The 24,233-nt window shown below is 44.2% G+C and overlaps 2 protein-coding genes across 10 annotated transcripts in view; one reads left to right on the top strand and one right to left on the bottom strand.

The window, feature by feature from the left end:
* Nucleotides 1-24,233, bottom strand: part of LOC137377560 (neuronal migration protein doublecortin-like) — a 362,944-nt gene that overhangs the window by 290,083 nt on the left and 48,628 nt on the right. The window lies entirely within an intron of this gene.
* On the top strand, nucleotides 3,455-4,459 carry LOC137377860 (serine-rich and transmembrane domain-containing 2-like). The gene has a single exon (XM_068047931.1). It carries the CDS (start codon nucleotides 3,494-3,496, stop codon nucleotides 3,719-3,721), a length of 228 nt encoding a protein of 75 aa, XP_067904032.1. The 5' UTR covers nucleotides 3,455-3,493; the 3' UTR covers nucleotides 3,722-4,459.

The following is a 24,233-nucleotide window of genomic DNA, read 5'->3' on the forward strand; positions in this document are numbered from 1 at the left end:
TGAAGCCAGGAGTGTGATACCACTTGCCTAGATGCATACAGCTCCATGTGTGCTTAAGTCGAACACCATCTGGGGCAAAGAAGTCTGTTTGATTTGTGCTCCTGCCTGTGAATGCAAAATCCAGCCCCCATACCAACGTGCTGTGGCTGCAATATGCACTATTTACAGGATGCATTGTGGTAACTTGCTAAACCTATATTGACCAGCCTTCTGACTTCCAGCATCAAGAAAGGCACGAAATGTCATGGGAATACCATCATCTTCAAGTTCCCCTGTAAGTCACAGAACTCTCACTGAGACATATACTGATTTTCCCTCATCTTTGCCGAGTTAAAATCCTGGCATTCCCTACTTAGCACCATCGAGGAAGAACCATCACCACAACTATTGCAAAGATTCAAGGAGAAGGTGCACAACCACCTACTCAGGGAATGAAGGATGAGCAAAAATTACAATAATCGTTCATATTATGAGAAAAAGATTTTTAAAAAACAACTCTTAGGTCCTCCTGAGTATGCCCATGAACTATTGATTTAATATCTCATCCAGAACTCACTTAGTCTAAGCCTACATGGTCAAATCCATAGAGGGGCTTGAACCCATAACCTTCGGATTTAGACTATTCACCAGTAAAAGATCAGCTTAATCTATTCTCACATTAAAATTTCTGTTATGTTTGCAATCATTTTCCTTCCATCCCCATCCATTCAGCTTTTAAATGGCTACCTCTGAATAGCATATTGTTTTAGAGGTCCAGGACATTACACTTCTTGTATGAAAATTTCCTTCTTCCATCAAGCCCCACAGATATTTTGGGAAATATAATGTACATATTGTTTTTCCTACCATCTGTAAAAAAAAAACAATAAATTCAAATAAAAATTGCAACAGAAAATAAAGAACAGCTGTCTTTTTTACTCACTGAATTTATTGGGAAGGCAAAGAAATAAATGCAACATGAAGATTTATAGAATATTTTATTATTCCACCTTATTAACACTCTGTGCCTTCAAGAGTAATATATTTCCTGCAGTAATCGCAAAACACAGCATGCAGAAAAATATTTATGTCTTGTCTAGACAATATATGTTAATCCCAGGAGGTGAACCTGTTCATTGAGCATTTATCCACAGCTAGAGTACACAGGGTACCTTCAGAAATTAGGTCTCAACATTCTCCCAATAACTTGGTTTGTAAATGTACCACCTATTCTGGCACACACTCAGGAAGATCCCAGGCTCAGTACAAGTGTTGAATTAATTACCCTCAGCAATTGCTCGCAGTACCAAAATTGGCCTCAGCATCATTGAACTAGTAAGGGAAAAAAAAATCACCCAGATCGCCCATTCCTGCTCACTATCCATTGGCATGGAAATTGGAACAGTAGAATCAGATTTAGATGTGATGTCCCCCACAGTTGAATAGCCCAGAAAAAACTCAATATCTAGATGTCTGCATGAAGAATGGACAGTTGAGTGAGCAATGGAGGGGCTAATGGCACCAGTGGAGACCCAGCAGAGTCGATGTACTCAAGAAAGGGGAGCAGAAGGAAAACAATGGAAAGAATTAAAGTAACTTTCATTTATATGCAAGATGTTGCAAAGGTGAGACATGAGTTTGAGCCACAATATTTCAGTACACAGCAAGGACCATTTCAGTTTCAATGTCGTGGAGAAGGCCAAGTGAAGGTCGACAGGTTCCACAGAAAAAGGAAGAGAAATTAATGGTACCGCCTCCTAGTATCAGAGGACTGAGCTGCTAAAATGATTTGAAAAGCTTGGGCTTTTCATCCTAGAAAGCAGAGAGGTATATAAGATAGTTAAGGGAATGAAAAAGTAAATCCAGACCATTACTTTCAAATATATTATGAGTTAAGACAGAGACACAGATTGAAACTCATGAAAGGTAAACTTAAGACTGACAAAGCGTGAAAGGTCCCAGGTACCACGCTAGTTTGTACGGTTATAACAGATGCTGGTAACCAAATAGGCAGAGAAGATTTTCCTTCACTGCTCCAAGGCAAAATCTCCATCTCTGAGCAAGACAGACCAGGCAAGCAGGTTGTGATGAAAGGTCACAGACCTGAAATGTTAACTCTGCTGTTCTCTCCAAAAATGCTGCCAGATATACTGAATATTTCCACATTTTCTATTTCTAATTCAGATTTCCAGCATTTGCAGTTGTTTGCTTCTGTGTTTTTGTAGGCCTGTGTCTGTGCCGAGTACTTAAGCTCAGCTAGAGCAGCAGTAGGTGTATTACAATTAACCAGGGTTAAGGAATGGAAAATTAGTACGGGTTCCTGCCCTAATCACTATACAGCGACCCCTACTGGAAGTTGGCATGTAGGCATGGAGCTTACAGGACAGAATCAGGCTTGTCTGTGATGTCCTTCACTGTCATGGCTTACACCTAGGTGATGACCACTTAAGTAGAAATACCTTCTACTATTGAAACCGTACCTTAATGAGGAATACTGCTTTCGAGTGAGGAGGGGGCAAAACTGCACAAGAAAAATATTAGATGGGTGCAACATTGCTTTATGTTAATATCTCTGTTTCCCATTAAAATTAGAAGAAAATGCATTGATCTGGGTTCATAAACAATTCATATCAACAGCCCAAAATTAAAAGAGTATTGTTTTACTTTATCTTCCATCCCCTAATTCTGCCCCAGTGCAATCTACAACAAAACATGATAATTGGAAAAGCACCATCAATTTTCTATAAAAAAACAGTGTACATGGAACATTAACAACCACCCGTAGGGATTCTTTGTACTCTTCTGAAAATGAAAAATATAAATGATCCCTAACTAGTCTGTGAAAACATCAAGTGGAAGATTAATGAATCTATATTTATTCAAAAATGACATAATTTTCCCCTAAAACTCTGATGGTGCAGACTAGGCAAATGATGTACCTCCCTTACTGCTGAAGGGCATCAGAGAACAAGACAACAGGAAGGGAGGCTGTTATTTGCAAGGAGCTGTGACATGAGGAATGAGTTCGGAGGGATTTTAGCCTATGAGACAATTTGTCCGTTTCAAAGATGGTACTGGTGATCTGCCTCATAAAATCTGCCAGAGGCATTGCAAGCTGGCTGTCAAATAGGTAATGTGATTATCAGCAGCGCTCCTCTATTGGGAAGCATCTGTTTAAGTAAATGAGGCTCGTATGAAATGTTGTCCTCTCACTTGCTCTCTTGTATCTGCGTGTGTCTGTTTTGTGGGAGTTGTAATCCAACAGCACTGCAAAGCCACCTGTCCTTGACATGCTTTGAAAACACATTTTAAGCTTGAAGATGGTATTAACGGGAACTTGGACAAAATGTGAGTGACTGTCTGCAAAGCTCCGTGCTCAGGAAAGCCCTAGCTTTACCCCAAGGAAGCTAGATTTTGGAGTTCTTCAAAAAGCAAAACCTGTGACTTGCTTTCATTTCCTTAAACTTCAACAATGACTGAGTTTTACTTCAGACAATCTGGAAATTTCACTGCTATGGTGTTCCACCAACCAACTGTGTCTACAGATGTGGAGGACTCGGTGGGTAAACCGTCAAACATTTACACCTATGTAGCAATATTTATCAGTCTCGTGGTGCTTCTGCTTGTCATCATGGTCACTGTGCTGTACAGATTAAAGCACGTCATTGCTCCCGTTTCCTCACCCGTGGAAGGTGCCGGCAACACAGATGTTTTCACCAACATGGAAGTCGGCAGCTTTTAAGACTGGCTGGGCAAATGTCAGCAGATTTGTTTGGCTGAATACGTTTACAAAGAGAAATGAAGATGCTCAATCAATATTTAACTCCTGTGGGGACCCTGTTCTGTGCGAGATGTACTGCTGCTCAGCATTCTGATCCAGACTCTATTATCAGTCAGTTATGAATGGATGGTAGTTAAACAAATGAAATTGGAAAATACCACAAACATCAACTTAAGTCTATGACATTATCAAATCAGCAGACTCAACACAGATTGTATTAACAAGGCATTAATATTATTCATTAAGTTGATGTATTTTTGTTTTGAAACAATTCATTAGGAAACCCTCTAGTCTTGTTGATTAAATGAGGGTTATTATGATTAACCATGATAAATTTTGGTTCTACTTAACAGTTCTATAACCCAGTTTTGTCAGAATTTTCAAGACAAACTTAAAGTAAAAATAAATATTCAACAGGATATGAAATCCTCATAGACAGAAACTGCGTGGGACTTTATCCAATGTTTTAAAGAGGTATGTAGAGGTTTCTAATTTTGACAAGTCTAAAAAAAAAATCTCTTCAAAATGCTTCTTAAAAATGTCATAAACAATACAAAATGTGTCATAAACAAAACAATGCTATACAACAGACAAAAAGGTTGGTGCATGGCAGAAGGTCATCTTACTGATGAAAGTAAGGTGCCACATCTTTGCAAGACAACTCTATCTGCTAATGTTATAAATGAACTCTCTCTAAAATGCTGAAAATTTTAAAACAATGAAATAAATTCATGGAAATACATAGAATAAATATACTTTTTTTGTTAAACGGTCCCAAAATCCAAATCTCCGAATACTTCTCTGATTTGTAATTTATATAAGTGATTTTTAAAAAAACTTACAATGTTGGAAGAGCTGTAACCCACCATAGTTCCAGCAAGTAAGGCATTTGGGCAGTCTGGGCCTTCAGATTGTAAAACGTGATAAGCTTTTTGTCACTGAGTTGCAGGTTTGCATCCAGGATTCTTCAAGACAGAGGAACCATGAAAGGCCTCAGGCTAGTGTGTAACCACTGGGGCACAGGTACACAGACGCAGGAGGAGAGATCGTGGGACTGGTAGCTTGGCCATTTTTATCAGTTGGGAAATGATGAGAGAACATAATAAAAAAAAAAGGCCCTTATGACTTGAAGGGCCATGAAATTTATTTGCTACCAGAAAGGTGTTAAAAAAGCTAGATGTAGAGGTAGGAAGTAAATTATTTTAAAATCAGCCAGGCTTTCTGCTCCTAGTTTGCTATCCAGAGATTCCTGCTGGAAGTACACATGTACGGACTTCGAACGTGGGTGGAATCAGGCTCAACTGTAATGCTTTCCACAGTGGAATAGCCTGCTAACACTCATTATCAAGACTGAGAGGTGAAGAATGACCATAAATGAGGTACAGGAGGAATGCCAGTACCCACGAAGCAAAGCCCGACATGATTCCATATCTCTGGGAAGGGAGGGAAGAAAATTAATGAGGTGAGGGGGTTAACAGAGGGAATTTCAATCATATTTGACACACAGCCAAAAGCTTCATTTATAAGCCTCTGCTTGCTGCACACTGTTAAGCAAAGCCTATTTTTCATTAGAATAGAGAACAATCGCTGGAAATATTGAAATTGCTGCTCAGGAAAAGGCTGTGCTGGGAATCTCATGAAAGAATAAATGTAAAATGGAGATTAAAACATAGTGGAGAGGATTCTTTATAGGTATATCCAGACTTTATAGTGCTAACTAATTTATAGAATATAGGGAGAGAAATGTGAACTGAATCTTAATGAGGATGTTCAGTGCTGCCATCAACTCTTTTGCTGGGGACCGAAGGTGGTATTAACTTTATGTCGTTAACATCACATTGGGTTATGTCAGGGAGCTGGAGTCGCTGGCTTCCTTTCAAAAGATTTTGGTTGAGTAGGTATAGTGCTTTCATTTAAAAAAACAATTATTTTACTGTTTCTATGAGAATTTTATGCTTCTCACGGAGGGATGCTACCACTGAGGAATGGAACACTTTCCCATTTCAATCAGCTTCAAGCCCTCCCAGGTCAGGTACGGCACAGCTAGTTGCAGAATAGTGCTCATGCTAATCTGCCCAAAAATCAGGGCTATTTTCTGCTGTTGTTTAATGGCAATGACCCTAGTGATGTACATTAAAACTGACAGGAAACCGGGATGTAAGATGAAACATGCATTTTTATTTCCTATTCTTCACCGCTTCCTTATTTTCCACTTCAAAAAAAAATAGGGCAGGAGATTGGTAATTTTTTTCAAGCACTGTTACACATTAAGGTCTTGTTAATAACCTTTCAAAGAAAGATATAATAGTTATTCAAAGAGGAGATTAAATTAACTATGTAGGAATTAGCTCAACTGCTGCCATGGAATTAATTCAACAATAGCACATCTGAATCCTTTGGCAGTTTGCCTCTTCAACCTGTATTTGCTGCAATTATTACACTAAATGGTTCTGCGTCCCCATTGGCGACAAGAAACCGGTGGGGAGTGGGGGCATTACTCGAGAGTAAGCACCCACCCCAGCAACTATTGTTTGGCTTTTAAATAGTCTACTGTGCTGCACTCACAGGCACTCAGTTGATCAGAGTTGGGCTCAGACACTTTAAACCGATGAGCAGTAAACTGTTGAAAACCGCTTTATAGCTGTATATTTCATTCTCATAGTTAATCAGAAATCTCAAGATTTGGATCATTAAATCAATCTGTACAAGTAGAAGGAAGGCCGACCTCCTTGAACTTCACTCCAAAAGGTGCATTTCCACTTAAAATCGGCCTCTGGCTGACCTGTCAAAAGTGTGCAGGTGGGGGGAGGCGAGTTTTCCAATGTGTCAACAAATCGGGTGGGAAACCCACACATGCACTTCTAATGAGGCCCAGGGCCTGTTTCCCAGGGTAGCCGATGAACCCCTACCCACCATTCCAAAGCATAGCCAGAATTAAAATAGACCCACTTGGTTTTCGGGCAGATGCAGTTTATTTTAACAGTGTAAGGACTGGGAGCGATGTTAACGTAACTGTTGTGCAGGGGAGCAGGGACTGTTCTGCTGATCTGTTGCTGCTGGCAAATATAGGAGCTTTCCCGCTTCCTTGTTATCCTCTATGTCATCAGCGTCCTCTCCTTCATTATACTGAAGGTAAACGTCCAATGGTAGCTTCAATTGTTGACTCCTTTGCAAAGCAACATTGTACAGCAAAGATCAAACCACAATCATACAGGACATTCTTTGTCAGCTGTATTGCAGGAAGCGACCAGGACCGTGCAGGCATCACAATCATTGCTTAGGGACACGAATTATCTCCTTAATAAGGATTTTAGTTGCCTCAGTCCCCGTGTGTGGTTTATGAGGAGTCTTGAGCCAAGTGCACAACGATGGCCCTTACCCCAAAGCAGACAGTCTGTCACTTGTAGTGCAGGATCAAAGAGAGGGAGTGGAGGATTGCTGTAATATAAAAGTGTCATAACAGCTTCCAGGAAAGTAGGCACAAAGCTGAATCATGTGTTGCTCTTGATCACACAACAGTTGCATTTTGGTGGAGTGGAAAGTCTTGCTAATCATGAAGTTAGTGGTTTCACGTAAAGGAGTTGCACAGTGGCATGGTGTAATCAATAACACAGTGGAAGTAGGAGAATCCTGAAGCCTATCCTGTTGCCTGCAGTTGTCCAAGGCGAAAGTGATAAAAGTGTTTGCTCCAGCAAACAATGCATGCATGACTGCTAACTGACTCATGTTACTAATTCCCTATGGTGACCTAGAACGAGCCAGAGACAAAGAAGCTCAGGGCTACAGGGAACTTGATTGCAACAAGTGATCCTGTACTAGCTGTGGGAGATGATTGACAGTTGACCCCACCATCATGCTTCAATGCCTTTTCTCCATCGCCCAGCTGGATGGAACTGCACTCGCCTTGTTCCATTCTTATCTTTCCAATCGTAATCACAGAATCACCTGCAATGCCTTCGCTTCCCATTCCTGCATCATTACCTGTGGTATGCCCCAAGGATCCATCCTTGGCTGGTCTTATTTCTCAGCTATATGCTGCCCCTCAGCAACATTATCCAAAAGCACAATGTCAGGTTGCATGTGTATCCAGACAACACCTAGCTTTACCTCACCACCACCTCTCTTGACACCTCCATGGCTCTAAATTGTCAGACTTCCTGTCTGACATCCAGTACCGGATGATCAGAAATTTCCTCAAACTAAAATTGGGGAAGACCAAAGCCATTGTCTTCAATCGCCGTCACAAACTCTGTTACTTAGCCACCAACTCCAGGGCCAGGATTTTCCGGCCCTTTGTGGACGGACTTGGAGGCGGGGGGCATAAAATCGCGTGAGGTGATGATGACACCAGGTCCAGATTTTACGAGGGGCAGATGGCAAGTCTAATGAGAATGGTACGTGATTCTGAAAAAAAAGGTACTTAAGTCAATTAAAGTGGCAACTGACCAGTATTTTATGGGCCCGTTCCAATTTTCCAAAAAGTGCATTGGGGCTAGAGCCCTGGCAGATATATCAGAGTAACAAGGTGGCAGCTCAGGTCATTGCTGCATTTGGCACCCATCAGGTGAGACAACAGAAAGGCTGCGGCTGCACGGTCATAGCACTTTCCAGTGAGGATGGGGAGTTCAGGTGCCAGGGTTTTGGGGTTGAGCCTGCATAGTGCCATCTGGCTACTGACACTTAGGTGCATTGAAAGGGGGCTGAGAGGGGTTGGGGTGGGGGGTGTGTCGAAGAAGCATCTGAGAGAGAGGCCCTTGAGACTGGGAGTGCGCACCTGCCATGGGCATCATCTACGCGGGGGGGGGATCGTCCTCCAGCAGGCCTGCACAGCTGGCGGGATCTTCAGGGAAGGATGGCTTCATTCATGGAGGGTTTCGGCTGTGTTTCTGTGCTGGCAGCCCTTTAAAGATGACACAAGCACATACATCAGTGCCAGATGACGCTGTGGCCGCCACCTAAATGCCCACCTTCAACCCCAGCATGGTCGGCCTCTGCCGCCACCTGTGGGCAGTTAATTGGCCGGCCAGCGCAAGATAGCAGTGCAATCGGGAATTAGGCCGACAGCATCAGCGCCACCCGCTTCCGTCTATGCTTGTCAAATTGTAAAATCCAAACCCATCTCTCTCCCTCGCACCTGCCTGAAACTGAATCAGAGTATTTGCAACCATAGTGCTATATATGACCCAGAGTTGAGCTTCTGACTACATATCCACACCAAGATTAAGATCCCCTAATCTCACTTCTGTAACGTCGCTTGACTCTGCCCCTGCCTCAGCTCATCTTCTGCTGAAACCCTCATCCATGTCTTCGTTACCTCTAGACTTAACAACTCCAATGCACTCCTGGCCAGCCTTCCAGTTTACATCCTCTATAAACTTAAGCTCATCCAAAACTCTGTTGCCCAAATCCTAACTTGCACCAAGTCGCAATCACCCATCATCCCGTTGACATACATGGACATTGGCAACGTCTCGATTTTAAAGTTCTCAGCCTTGTTTTCATATCCCTCCATAGCCTCACCCCTCCAATCTCAGCACGAGTTAGAAACCTCCTCCAGCCCTACAGTCCCCAGCCAGCCTCAAGTACCTCCGAGATATTTGTATTCCTCTAATTCTGGCCTCTTGCGCATCTCTGATATTGATTACTCCACCATTGGAAACCATGCCTTTAGCTGCCGAAGCCCTAAGCTCAAGAAATCTCTCCCTAAACTGCTCTTTCCTCCTTTAATACACTTCTTAACCCTGCCTCTTTGACCCAGCTGTTGGTTATCTGCTCTAATATCTCCTTACATGCCTCGGTGTTAAATATTGTTTGCTAATGCTGCTGTGAAGTGCCTTGAGATGCTTTACTACATTAAAGACACCATATCAGTGCAAATTTCTGTAGGTCACATTTTGAATCATAAAGTTGATCATGTTTATTATCTATTTATAAGAGTTGCGAGTCACTTTAAATCCATTTTACTGTAGGACCATCGTTGAACTGGGTATAATCTGCATCCTGTCTATTCGAATGGTAATGGCATTACAGTTGCTATGTCTACTGGTGGATGTAAGGAGTCGAGGTGTCCTTAGCCTATAAACACATTTTAATTACAAAGCCAACTACATTGCTCTCATTAGAAGGACTTGATATCTTTCTGTATAATTATCAGTCTGTTGAAATCTGAAAGGTTGTTAACTTGTGTTCGAATTCATTTACACCCTAGGCTAAATCTCTCGGTTTAAAAGATAAACACTGTGTGGACAGTACATCGTTGTTAAACTGGAAAGCAAGGTCTGGGCGATAGCATTATATCTTTAAACCCCAAGTTTTGTGACAGCTATGTTTGTGAGACACTTTTGATTCTCTTTTTCCTCAGAACAGATGAAAAACCTGAATTGGAGTGGTCCAGTTATGATGGTGGGGAGGGCTCTGAGGTCAATGTGTCACATGACAATTCCTAGCAGAGATATATCTTGGACAAACTCTCAGCTCACCAGTTCTTGTATTACTGAACCACAGCTGCCTGGGGCTGTTCACATGGCCAGTATGAAAGAGTTACAATGAACACTAGTCCAGGTTTGGAATATCAGTAGTGCTAATTAGTGTTGAGTCTATTTTGTGCTTAAGAAAGGAAAACGAGTTAGAAACTTTCAGAAAAATTATGCAAATTGCTGTATTTATTTTGCTACTATATAGCTGTTTCTTTTAATAAACCTGCTCTGTTGTTTATAGCATAAAATTATAATCTGATTAAATGAGCATTTGTCCACTATCAAAAATCAATGGGCTGGATTTTACCAGCCCTCTAGAGACGGGCTGGAAGGTGAGAGGGTAGGGCCATAAAATAATGAGGGAGGTTGGGGGCTGGAGTGCCCATCGCCTTCTCGACACCGTGGCATTTTACCAAGGGGGGGGGGATGGTCGAGGACGGCCTTCTTGCCCAGTAGCCAATTGAGGCCCTTAAGTGGCCATTTAAGGGCCTCTTCCCGTCACTGCTGGTATTTTACCTATGACAGGGAGGGCCCTCCGCTACATGGTGAGGCCGCCCTATAAAAGCTGGCAGCTTCACTGCAGGCTCAGTGGGGGTCCCTCCCAATCGGGCACCTTGTGGCCCATGGAGGACCCCGCCCACCCGGTGGCAAGGGCCACCCCCTTGGAAAGCTCCCCTCACCTCACCCTGGGCCTGCCTAGCTGGCTCCAGGGAGCCCCACAAATTCACTTTGAACCCAGGGCCTCCTCTATGCTGGCTGGTCTGGGCCTGAAGTCCCAGCTGTGGCCACTGCTCCCAGTGGTGCTGGTGGGTCTGAAAAGCTACCAGCCCTCTGATTGGCCGGTAGCTCTTGGAGGCAGGACCTCTGCCCTTAAAGTGGCAGAAGCCCTGACTTCAAGTAGTTAACTGTGTAATTGCCATTGAATTCCAGCGAGGCTTCCAAAAATGGCTGAGGCAGGGTTACCCACCGGCTGTCCAGCCTAGCGTCAGGACCCTGCCTCAGGGACAAAATCCAGCCCCTAGGTCACAAGAGAGCTCATTTCTTCTGCAGTAAGCTAAACACTGTAACAGAGGTTTTTAATTGATACCTGATCAACAATACAATACCAAATATCATGTGTGTAATGTCACACTTTTGTTCATAGAGAATGATGGCTCACTAATGGCAGCAGTTACTCTTGCTGCTGTGCATGAGAAATGTCTGGTGAAAGCCTAAAATCTGTGAATTAATTTCCCCTCCATTATAAGGCCAACTGTAGCAGTCCTGGAACCACCCTGGCTGAGATCAGCTAATTCAGTACAGGTCATGGATCAAACCTGCAGCCTTTCTCGTTTACTGTAAGCAGGGTCCACTCTGTTCTTCAACTTGAGAAATTATAGTGAAGGGCACAGTCCCATTGTGCAATACACCACTAGATAAAAATAATGGTCAGTGGAGACATAGCTTGGGTTTTAAAAGCTTTAAGATTGTGTGAGGAACTGAAAACTGAAGGAATTAAAGCCTTCCACCATTTTGAGGTCCCAGAAAAGAATGAGTTAGTGATGAATCATTATTTCAACACAGTGAGAATACAGAAAGGAAGAGTGTGCAGCTCTTCATACTTGGAGATCAATGTACAGCAAAGCACTGACCATAGTAGTATCAATAAAATAAAATAAAAATCACTGTTGTTACGGAAAGAGAGGTGGTAAGTAGGTAGAGACCAGCTTTCTCTTGTCTCCTTCCCAGACATGGAAGCAGGATTAAAGTACTGGGCAGACATTTGTGTTTTTACAGGACAAGTGGGAGTTTTCAATTATGTGACAGTGCAGGTGACATGTTGCCAGTGCTGAAGTGTACAGTTATAAATCTTGACAGAGACCGCGTCTTCAATTTCATCATCGATTTCAACCCTCTGAGGAAATTAGCCTGCAACCTGACACAAAAACAAGATAGTTCCTGTAAAAGTCTGACTGCCTTTTATCGAAATGACGAAAACAAAACAGCAATCCCAAGGGCTTATATTAAAGCCATTTGCAGCAGTTCTCAGCTGACGTCCAGAGCTAGTTGCATTGGCTTTGTGCCAACCTGGGAAAACAACAGAAGCAAGCCAACAGCTCCTAAAAAGCTGACAACGCAAAACCAACCTTGACTATAGGCATAATCACACATAGTGACTGTTACAACCAGGTGAGAGGGGTCTAGGGGTTCCCTCTCAGCCTTTGCCTGGTTTAACCATAATAGGGTTTAATTTTAAAAGACCATGTTTTTAGCTCCCCCTTAGTGAATCCTGGTTCACTGCTCCAATTGTGAGGCAGAGAAATAAAACAGGCTTCCTTAGATTTAAACAAGAAAGGTAGAAGTTTATTAATCTTAAACTCTAATCCGGTTAACGGCTATGAATATGCGATGTAACTACACTAGCATGCATACGCGATAAACACACACGCAGATAGAGACAGAAAAAGTAGAAGGAATAAAGGGGAAAAGTTTGAGGCAATCTCTGATAGTTACAGTCCACTAAATTCAATGTGGAGTCTTTGGTTGCCAGTATTGCAATTCGTTGGAGCCCAGTTCACGGTTCAACGTGTTCCAATGTTGGAGTCTTTTTTTCCTCGAGGTTTACACGTCTACCGTGGGTCCGGTGGCTTGGGAGAAAGTGAGAGAGAGAGACACAGCCAGGCGAGAGACTTGCTTGTTTCAACTTCCAGTTCAAACAGCCTTCTTAATTCAAACTGTCCTGTGGCTTGTTCAAAAAACCCCAGGTTGCCCAGCAGGTTAGTCATGTGACTAGCTGGTTTGACCACTTCTGTTTGTGGATTCTGCCATCTTAACAGTCATCCTGGAATGTGAACTTCCTCACTGTCAATGTCTGGTGATCACAGTCCATTTTGGGTTAAATGGACCAGGAAATAGTCGTTTGTCTCTCCAAGCACTGTCTGTTAGTATGCAAATGTTTTTCCAGCCAAGTGTCTGGTGATTTTTTTTTTAAACAAGTCCTTTGTTCACTCCAGCAACAGTTTAAAATCAATGTTCATTTGACAAAATTAACATACCTCATTCTTGGCAGGTGGGAGTCTGGATGACAGTTACATTGATAGTGCTACAGCATACAAGGTGGACAGATACCAACATTTTATCAATTGTGTGCAGTAGTTTGTGACAAATATTGCAGGAATGTTTCCTAATTTCTTATGAAATCAGATGCTATTTTGGATATATATTGATACACTCTTCTAAATTGTCAAATTATTTTAAAAATTGTTTATATGTTTGTCACAGTAACACTGAGGCACTCCCTTTCCGCCTCCATGCAGTTCACAGAGACACTCTACTTCCTTTTCCCGCTTCACTTCATGCTAACACTCTACCTCCTCCAACCCAGATGACACAGGCATGCTCCTCCCTCTCCCCGTTCAATTCAAAACTGATGCTTTGTTCCTACTTCCCCTCAGTTCAGGATGGCATTTGTCTTGCCCTTCCCCCAATTCAAGCCATGACATTTATCCCTCTTCCCCTAGGTCTTAGCTGGCGCTCCTCTTAATCTCCCATCAGCACTGATCCCAACTGCTTACCTCCTCTTGCTGCTCTACCAGGCGATTGAACATGCACATGATTTTGTGTTTGAATTCCTGCCCCCACTTGCAGTGGTTTTCAATTGCTTAGAGCAGCAACAGGAGATCAAGCTAAGAACGGCAGAGGTGAGAAGCCAAGAACAGTGCTTATTTTTGTCCACAAGCAATAATAAGCAATAGTATAATATTATTCTTGAATTATATGTAAGCTGTAATTACAAGTTTTTGCAGTCACTATACTCATCAATGATAATGTGTCCTGACCAGCAATAAGTTTGACTGAACATCTCCACAAGTGCAATTGGCCAGATAGCCAACCTTAATGAAGTTGCTCATGCCTGATCAGTGGAAATATTTATCAAACTGGAAGTTTGTCCAGGAGATATTCTCCTCTCCCACTCTGTCAGTGTCAGCAGGCTTTTTGACCATTAAATCCAACCCAAGCACAGTTAATCCTTTCTTAAAATGTGCACTTTCTAACAAGAGTGGATAGTGATCAAGCCAGCTTCCTGCCCCGCCCAGAGTATCTAACTTAGTACAGATCAAGGATCAAAGATGGAATCTTCTCCAACTATATGGTTCAGTTCTATGGTGCTCTTAACAAGAGGATGATGAAAGAATGCAATCTGTGATGTTGAGCTGGATGTTGCCAAACAAGTGGAAGTCCCAATGCCTGGGTCAAATTCAGGTTGTGGGGTAGGACTTCCTCAGTGATCTGTAATCAATTAATGTCAGGCAGGCGAGGGAGCCGGCCAATAACAGGTGATGGGCTGGAATTAATGCCAGAGGTCAATGGAAGGCGCCATGTTTAACGGCCAATCTGCAGCCTTCAGACAGGCTGCACACATAGGGCTGAATTTCATCAGCCCTCCAGGAATGGGCAGAGAAGCATGGGAGCCCACAAAATGATGAGGGAAGGCAGGGGCTGTTGCCTTCCCTATGCCATTGAATTTTGTTAGGGGTGGGGAAGGTCAAGGGTGGCCTTCCCACCCAGAGGCCAATTGAGACCCTTAAGTATTTTACCTGCAGCTGGTTGGACCCATGCCATGTAAGGAGACTGCCGTGTAAAACCAAGCAGTCTCCATGTGGGCTGGGTGGGCCCTCCTCCTTAGGCAATCTGTGGTCCATAGAAACCACCCCCCGGCAGCAAAGGCATGACTCCAACCAGTGGAGAGTTTTCATCGATGACTTCAATTTTGCTGGGCCCTTGGTGCCACACTCAGTCAGATGTCAAGGGAAGGCACTCTCACCTCATCTCTTGAATTCAGATCTTTTGTCAATGTTTGGACTAAGGCTGTAATAAGGTCAGGAGCTGAGTGGCCCTGGCGGAACCCAAACTGAGCACTGGTGAGCAGGTAATTGCAGCATAACTGCCACTTAATAGCACTTTCGCTGACACCTTCCATCAGTTTGCTGATAATCGAGAGGACTGATGGGGTGGTAACTGACCAGATTGGATTTCTCCTGCTTTTTGTGGACAGGACATACCTGGGCAGTTTACCACATTGTCGGGTAGATGTCAGAGTTGTAGCTGTACTGTGTGACAAAACCACACCTGGAGCTGGATGAACTTTGGATCATTCAGGCAGCTGAGGGGGTGATAGAGAGCAGTTATAGGGAAGTAGTGACACCTAAGTTACAGGATAAAGGTAGCTGGGTGACCGTCAGGGGAGGGAAAGGGAATAAGCGCACAGTGCAGGGATCCCCTGTGGCCGTTCCCCTCAATAATAAGTAGACTATTTTGGATACGGTGGGGGGGGGGGACCTACAAGGGGAAAGCCACAGCGGCCAGGTCTCTGGCACTGAGCCTGGCTCTGTGGCTCAGAAGGGAAGGGGGGAGAATAGGAGAGCGATAGTGATAGGAGATTCAATGGTTAGAGGAACAGACAAGAGATTCTGTGGTCGCGAACGAGACTCCTGGATGGTATGTTGCCTCCCGGGTGCCAGGGTCAGGGATGTCTCGGATCGAGTCTACGGGATTCTTAAGGGGGAGGGGGAGCAGCCAGAAGTCGTGGTACACATCGGTACCAATGACATAGCTAGGAAAAGGGATGAGGACCTGAAAAGCAAATATTGGGAGTTAGGTTGGAAGCTAAGAGGCAGGACGAGCAGGATAGTAATCTCAGGATTGATACCGGTGCCACGTGCTAGTGAGGCTAGAAACAGAGAGCGAGTGCAGCTGAACACGTTGCTACAGAGCTGGTGTAGGAGGGAGGGCTTCAGATATGTGGATCATTGGGATACCTTCTGGGGAAGGTGGGACCTATACAAGAAGGACAGGTTGCATCTGAACTGGAGGGGCACCAATATCCTGGGCGGGAGGTTTGCTAGCGCTCTTCGGGAGGGTTTAAACTAGTTTGGCAGGGGGATGGGAACTGGAGCTACGGATCAGTGGATGGGGTAGCTGTTGAACAGGCAGATACAGAGTGCAGAGAGTCTGTGAGGAAGGTTAGACAGTTGACAGGGCAAAGTTGCAGCCAGTATGATGGGTTGAAGTGTGTCTATTTTAATGCAAGAAGTGTCAGGAATAAGGGTGTTGAACTTAGAGCATGGATCAGTACTTGGAGCTACGATGTTGTGGCCATTACGGAGACTTGGACATCACAGGGGCAGGAATGGATGTTGGATGTTCCGGGGTTTAGATGTTTCAAAAGGAATAGGGAGGGAGGTAAAAAAAGAGGTGGGGGAGTGGCATCGCTAATCAGGGATAGTATCACAGCTGCAGAAAGGGAGGTCGTCGAGGAGGGTTTGTCTACTGAGTCATTATGGGTGGAAGTCAGAAACAGGAAATGAGCAGTCACTTTATTGGGAGTTTTCTATAGACCCCTCAATAGCAACAGAGACACGGAGGAACAGATTGGGAGGCAGATTTTGGAAAGGTGCAGAAGTAACAGGGTTGTTGTCATGGGTGACTTCAACTTCCCTAATATTGATTGGAACCTCCTTAGTGCAAATAATTTGGATGGAGCAGTTTTTGTCAGGTGTGTCCAGGAAGGTTTCCTGACTCAATATGTAGATAGGCCGACTAGAGGGGAGGCTATGTTGGATTTGGTGCTTGGCAACGAACCAGGCCAGGTGGCAGATCTCTCGGTGGGAGAGCATTTTGGTGATAGTGAACACAACTCCCTGACCTTTATTATAGTCATGGAGAGGGACAGGAGCAGACGGGATGGGAAAATATTTAATTGGGGGAGGGGAAATTACAATGCTATTAGGCAGGAACTGGGGAGCATAAATTGGGAACAGATGTTCTCAGGGAAATGCACGACAGAAATGTGGAGGTTGTTTAGGGAGCACTTGCTGCGACTGCTGGATAGGTTTGTCCCGATGAGGCAAGAAAGGGATGGTAGGGTGAAGGAACCTTGGATGACAAGAGATGTGGAACAGCTAGTCAAGAAGAAGAAGAAGGAAGCTTACTTAAGGTTGAGGAAGCAAGGATCAGACAGGGCTCTAGAGGGATACAAGGTAGCCAGGAAGGAACTGAAGAATGGACTTAGGAGAGCTAGAAGGGGACATGAAAAAGTCTTGGCGGGTAGGATTAAGGAAATTCCCAAGGTGTTCTACACTTATGTGAGGAACAAGAGGATGGCCAGAGTGAGGGTAGGGCCGATCAGGGATAGTGGAGGGAACTTGTGCCTGGAGTCGGAGGAGGTAGGGGAGGTCCTAAATGAATACTTTGCTTCAGTATTCACTAGTGAGAGGGATCTGGTCGTTTGTGAGGACAGCGTGAAACAGGCTGATATGCTCGAACAGGTTGATGTTAAGAAGGAGGATGTGCTGGAAATTTTGAAAGACATGAGGACAGATAAGTCCCCGGGGCCAGACGGGATATACCCAAGGTTATTACGGGAAGCGAGGGAAATGATTGCCGCGCCTTTGGCGATGATCTTTGCGTCCTCACTGTCCACTGGAGTAGTACCAAATGATTGGAGGGTGGCAAATGTTATTCCCTTGTTCAAGAAAGGGAATAGGGATAACCCTGGGAATTATAGACCAGTCAGTCTTACGTCGGTAGTGGGCAAATTATTGGAGAGGATTCAGAGAGACAGGATTTATGATTATTTGGAAAAGCATAGTTTGATTAGAGACAGTCAGCATGGCTTTGTGAGGGGCAGGTCATGCCTCACAAGCCTTATTGAATTCTTTGAAGATGTGACAAAACACGTTGATGAAGGAAGAGCAGTGGATGTGGTGTATATGGATTTTAGCAAGGCGTTTGATAAGGTTCCCCATGGTAGGCTCATTCAGAAAGTAAGGAGGCATGGGATACAGGGAAAGTTGGCTGTCTGGATACAGAATTGGCTGGCCCATAGAAGACAGAGGGTGGTAGTAGATGGAAAGTATTCAGCCTGGAGCTCGGTGACCAGTGGTGTTCCGCAGGGATCTGTTCTGGGACCTCTGCTCTTTGTGATTTTTATAAATGACTTGGATGAGGAAGTGGAAGGCTGGGTTAGCAAATTTGCCGATGACACAAAGGTTGCTGGAGTTGTGGATAGTGTGGAAGGCTGTTGTAGGTTGCAACGGGACATTGACAGGATGCAGAGCTGGGCTGAGAAGTGGCAGATGGAATTCAACCTGGAAAAGTGTGAAGTGATTCATTTTGGAAGGTCGAATTTGAATGCAGAATACAGGCTTAAAGATAGGATTCTTGGCAGTGTGGAGGAACAGAGGGATCTTGGGGTCCATGTCCATAGATCGCTCAAAGTTGCCACCCAAGTTGATAGGGTTGTTAAGAAAGCGTATGGTGTGTTGACTTTCATTAACAGGGGGATTGAGTTTAAGAGCCGCGAGGTTATGCTGCAGCTCTATAAAGCCCTGGTTAGACCACACGAATATTGTGTTCAGTTCTGGTCGCCTCATTATAGGAAGGATGTGGAAGCTTTAGAGAGGGTGCAGAGGAGATTTACCAGGATGCTGCCTGGACTGGAGGGCATGTCTTATGAAGAAAGGTTGAGGGAGCTAGGGCTTTTCTCATTGGAGCGAAGAAGGATGAGAGGTGACTTGATAGAGGGGTACAAGAGAGGCATAGATAGAGTGGATAGCCAGAGACTTTTTCCCAGGGTGGAAAGGGCGATCACCAGGGGGCATAATTTTAAGGTGATTGGAGGAAGGTTTCGGGGAGATGTCAGAGGTAGGTTCTTTACACAGAGAGTGGTGGGTGCGTGGAATGCACTGCCAGCGGTGGTAGTAGAAGCAGATACATTAGGGACATTTAAGCGACTCTTGGATAGGTACATGGATGATAGTGGTATGAAGGATATGTAGGTAGTTTGTTCCTAGAGTAGGTTAAAGGTTCAGCACAACATCGTGGGCTGAAGGGCCTGTACTGTGCTCTACTGTTCTATGTTCTAAATGAAAACATTTCAATTTTGTCATATGGAAAACTATTTGAACTTTTACTGGACATTGAACATAACTTGTTTAGAAAGACCACAGAGCTGAATGGCTGAAAACATAGCTGCACATTTGCATTCTGAGAGACAGTTGAATAGAGAAACAATGAAAGTGCTCCTTGTTTCAATTAGCAAGATAGGGCTGGGCAACAGTGATAATCCACATCTTGTCTGTGTAAGAGCCAGTACTCCACCACCACCACCCCACTGCCCACCCCCGAGTGTGTCTAGTAACCTACATTCGATGCTGTTTCAAACAAAGAGCTGGTCACATGACTAACCTGCTGGCCAACATGGGATATGTTGAATTGTGCCTCACAAAGATTTGCGGCAGACTGCAATTGAATTTCAAGAAGAAAGCATCGCTCTCTCCCTGTCTCAACTGGAACAGCTTGGGGTAGGGGTGCAGATAGTTCTGCAGGACAAGTCTTCAGTACTATTGCCACAAATGTATCTTTGCCTTTGCAGTATCCAGTGTCTTCAGTCGTTTCTTAACATCACGTGGAGTGAATCGGATTGGCTGAAGACTGGCATCAGTGATGCTGGGGACCTCAGAAGGAGGCCAAGTTGGATCATCCACTCAGCACTTCTGGCAGAAAAGTATTGCAAATGCTTCAGCCTTATCTTTTGCACTGATGTTCTGGGCTTCTCCATCATTGAAGATGAGGATATTTGTGGAGCCTCCTGCTCCGGTTAGTTGTTTAATTGTCCACCATCATTCACGACTGGACATGGCAGGACCTCAGAGCTTTGATCTGAACCGTTGGTTGTGGCATTGCTTAGCTCTGTCCATCACATGCTGCTTCCACTGTTTAGCATGCATGTAGTCCTGTGTTGTAGTTTCACCTCATTTTGAGATATGCCTGGTGCTCTCCTGCACTCTTCAGTGAACCGGGGTTGATACCCCGGCTTGATGGTAATGGTAGTGAGGGATATGCCGGGCCATGAGGTTACAGATAGTAGTTGAATATAATTCTGCTGCTGATGACCCACAGTGTCTCATGGATACCCAGGTTTGAGCTGCTAGATCTGTTTTGAATTTATCCCATTTAGCACAGTGGTAGTGCCACACAACACGAAAGACCATATCCTCAGTGTGAAGTTGTGCCTTCATCTTCACAAGGACTGTGCTGTGGTCACTCCTACCACTACTGTCATGGGCAGATGCATCTGTGGCCAGGGCGAGGTCAAGCAGGTTTTTCCCTCTTGTTGGTTCTCTCACCGCCTGCCGCAGGCCCAGTATAGCAGCTATGTCCTTCAGGACTCAGCCAGCTTGATCAGTCGTGGTGCTACTGAGCCACTCTTGGCTATGGACATTGAAGTTCCCCACCCAGAACACATTCTGTGCCCTTGCTACCCTCAATGCTTCTTTCAAGTAGTGTTCAACATGGAAAAGTACTAATTCATCAACTGAGGGAGGGCAGTAGGTGGTAATCAGCAGGAGGTTTCCTTGCCCATGTTTGAGCTGCTGCAGGAGACTTCATGGGGTCCAGAGTCAATGTTGAGGATTCCCAGAGCAACTCTATCCCAACTGTAAACCACTGAGCTGCTACCTCTGGTGGGTCTGTCCTGTGGTGGACAGCACATACCCAGGGATGGTGATGGAGGAGTCTGGGACATTGTCTGTAAGGTATGATTCAGTGAATACACCCATGTCAGGCTGTTGCTGGACTAATCTGTGGGACAGCTCTCCCAATTCTGGCACTGGTCTCCAAATGTTACTAAGGAGGACTTTGCAGGGTTTGCTGTTGTCGTTTACGGTGCTTAGGTTGATGCCGGGTGGTCCATTCAGTTTTATTCTTAGTTAACTTTTCTGTAGCGATTTGGTACAACTGAGTGGCTTGTTAGAGCATGTCAGAGGCCAGTTAAGAATCAACCACATTGCTGTGGCACTGGAGTCACATGTAGGGCAGACGGGGTAAGGTCAGCAGATTTCCTTCCCTAAAAAGATATTAGTGAACCAGATGGGTGTTTACACCAATTCATTAGTTTCATGATCACCATTACTGAGAGTAGCTTTTAATTCCCGATTTATTAATTGAGTTTAAATTCCACCAGCTGTGGTAGGATTTGGACTCTCATCCTCATAGCATTAGCCAGGGCCTCTGGATTACTAGTCCAGTAACACTAGAACTGCGCCACCACCCCACCTCAAAAGGCAGTAAACTCCGGATTACTCCTGGTACCATGTGCTACTAAGTATAGAAATAGGAGGGCAGAGAAAATGAATGTCTGGCTGGAGAGATGATGCAGGAGGAAGGGCATAAGATTCCAGAGGCATTGGGATCCGTTCTGGGGGATCAGGGACCTATACACACTGAATGGGTTGTACCTGAACAGAGACAGGACCAATGCCTTGGTGGGGCAGTTTGCTAGTACTATTGGGGAGCACTTAAACTATCTTGATCGGGGTGTGGAGACTAGGAGGTAACAGAGAGGAAAAACAAGGTGCAGAACCAATTGTGAGAGACAGATAGCACTACAGTAAGCAACAGCAAGGTATTAGGTGGGATCAGAGCAAGAGGAAATGTAGTAAGGCCTAAATTGTGTTTACTGTGCATGTATGTGAAGACACGGAGTGTGGGAAATAAGGTTGATGAGCTGCAGGCACAGGTAGTCACGTGGGAATATGATGTTGTGGTGATAATGGAGACCTGGCTCAAAAAAGGACAGGACTGGGTACTAAATATATCTACACACAGGTGTTCAGGAAAAATAGGGAAGGAAACAAAAGAGGAGGGGCATCTCTATTGATTAAGGATAATATTACAGTGCTGGAGAGAGAGGTACAACTATACAACTGGATGTTTTCTATATGACACCAACTAGTGGGGAAGATAGAGTCAGTGTCATTTACAGCATAAAAGGAGGCCATTCGGCCCATCGAGTCCATGCCAGCTCTCTGTGGTCTCTCCTCAGTCCTACTCCTCCATTCGATCCCCATGGCCCTGCAAGTTTATTTCCTACAAGTGCCCATCCAGTAAATCATTATTTCCACTTCCACCACCATCCTGGGCAGCGAGTTCCAGGTCATATCCACTCACTGCATTAAAATGTCTTCCTCACATTCCTCCTGCATCTCTTGACCACAGCCTTCAATCTGTGTCCCCTAGTCCTTGTACCATCAGTTAATGGGAACAGTTTTGCCTTGTCTAATTATCTAAGCCTGTCATAATCTTATACACCTCTATCAAAATTTCCCCTCAACCTCCTTTGTTCCAGGGAGAACAACGCCACCTTTTCCAATCTAACCTTATAACTAAAATTCCCCATCCCAGGAACCATTCTGGTAAATTTCTTTTGCACCCTCTCAAGGACCCTCACATCCTTCCTGAAGTTGGTGATCAGAACTGGACGCAATGCTCTTTTTGGGGCCTAACCAGAGCTTTGTGAAAGGTTCAGCATAACTTCCCTGCTTTTGTGCCCTGTGCCTCTATTTATGAAGCCCAAAAACTCATATGCTTTGTTAACCACTCTCCTGTCCTGTCACCTTCAAAGATTGATGCACATGCACCCCCAGGTCCTTCTGTTCCTACGCACTCTTTAAAACTGCAACATTAAGGCTATATTGTCTCACCCTATCCCTTCTGACAAAATGCATCACCTCACACTTGTCTGCCCATTCTGCTAGCCTATCTATGTCCTCTTGCAGGCAGTTCGCATCATCCTCACTGCTGGCCAATCCTCCAAGTTTGGTATCATAGGCAAATTTTTAAATTATACTCTGTATTCCAAGATCCAAGTCATTTATATATAGCAAAAAAAGCAGTGGTCCTAACACTGACCCTTGGGGAACACTACGGTTTACCACCCTCCAGTCTGAAAAACAAGCATTTACTACAACTCGCTGTTTTCTGTCCTGAAGCCAATTTTTCATTCAATTGAACACTAATCCGTCTAGTCCATGAGCCTCAATTTCGTTAACCAGGCTTTTATGTGGTACTTTATCAAACACTTTCTTAAAATCCATATAGACAACATCCACCGCATTCCCTTCATCGATGTTGATTTTTTTCCCGGATTATTGTTTCTAAAACCTGACCCACCACTGATGTAAAACTAACTGGCCTGTAGCTGCTAGGACTTTCCTTACCTTTTTCTTGAATAAGGGTGTCACATTTGCCACTCTCCAATCCTCCCCCATATCTAGGGAAGATTGGGAGATTATGGCATGCCGTTCCACTATTCCACACCCATTTCCTTTAGCAATCTGGGATGTAAGCCATCCCGGACTAGGTGACTTATCGCCCCTTTCCAGTACCTCCTCCCTCCCAATTTTTACCCTAACCATTGTCTTTACTTGCTCCGCTTCTACTGATATTGTCAGATTTCTCTTCCTTAGTAAACACTGATACAAAGTACTCATTAACTATTCTAGCCTTGTCCTGTGCCTCCAAGCATAAATTACCCTCTTTGTCCCTAATAGGCCCCTCTCCACCTCTTATTACCCACTTACTCTGTACTATTTACAGCAACAAATTTGTAAGGAAATTTCAGAGAGGTGCAAAATCTATTGAGTAATTATAATGGGGAAGGCTTAATTGTCCTAATATACACTGGGATAGTAATAGTGTAAGGTGGGGGGGGGGGGGAAACGGAAATGTCTAAAGCACGAGGAGAATTTTCCAGATCAGTATGTTTCTGGTCCAACAAGGAAGGAGGTATTCTTGAATCTGGTTATAGGGAATAAGGTGGGACAAGTGGATTAAATCTCAGTAGAGGAACATTTAGGGGATGGTGATCAGTGATCAGATGGTTTAAGTTAGCTATGGAAAAGGAAAAGAAGCAATCCAGAGTTAAGATAATTAATTGAGAGAGAGCCAACTTCAATGGGGTGAGAACAGATCTGACCCAGGCAAGTTGGAATCAAAGATTGGCAGGCAAAACTGTAACTGAACAGTGGGCTGCTTTTAAGATGATAGTTGGGGTATATGAGAACAGAAAGTTCCAGAAATACTCAGCAGATCTGGCAGCATCTGTGTAGACAGCAATAGTCAATGTTTCAGGTCTATGACCTTTCATCATAACTGGCAAAAGTTAGAAGTGTAGG

This window comes from Heterodontus francisci, chromosome 15 (genome assembly GCF_036365525.1).
Source record: "Heterodontus francisci isolate sHetFra1 chromosome 15, sHetFra1.hap1, whole genome shotgun sequence".
Classification (NCBI taxonomy): domain Eukaryota; kingdom Metazoa; phylum Chordata; class Chondrichthyes; order Heterodontiformes; family Heterodontidae; genus Heterodontus; species Heterodontus francisci.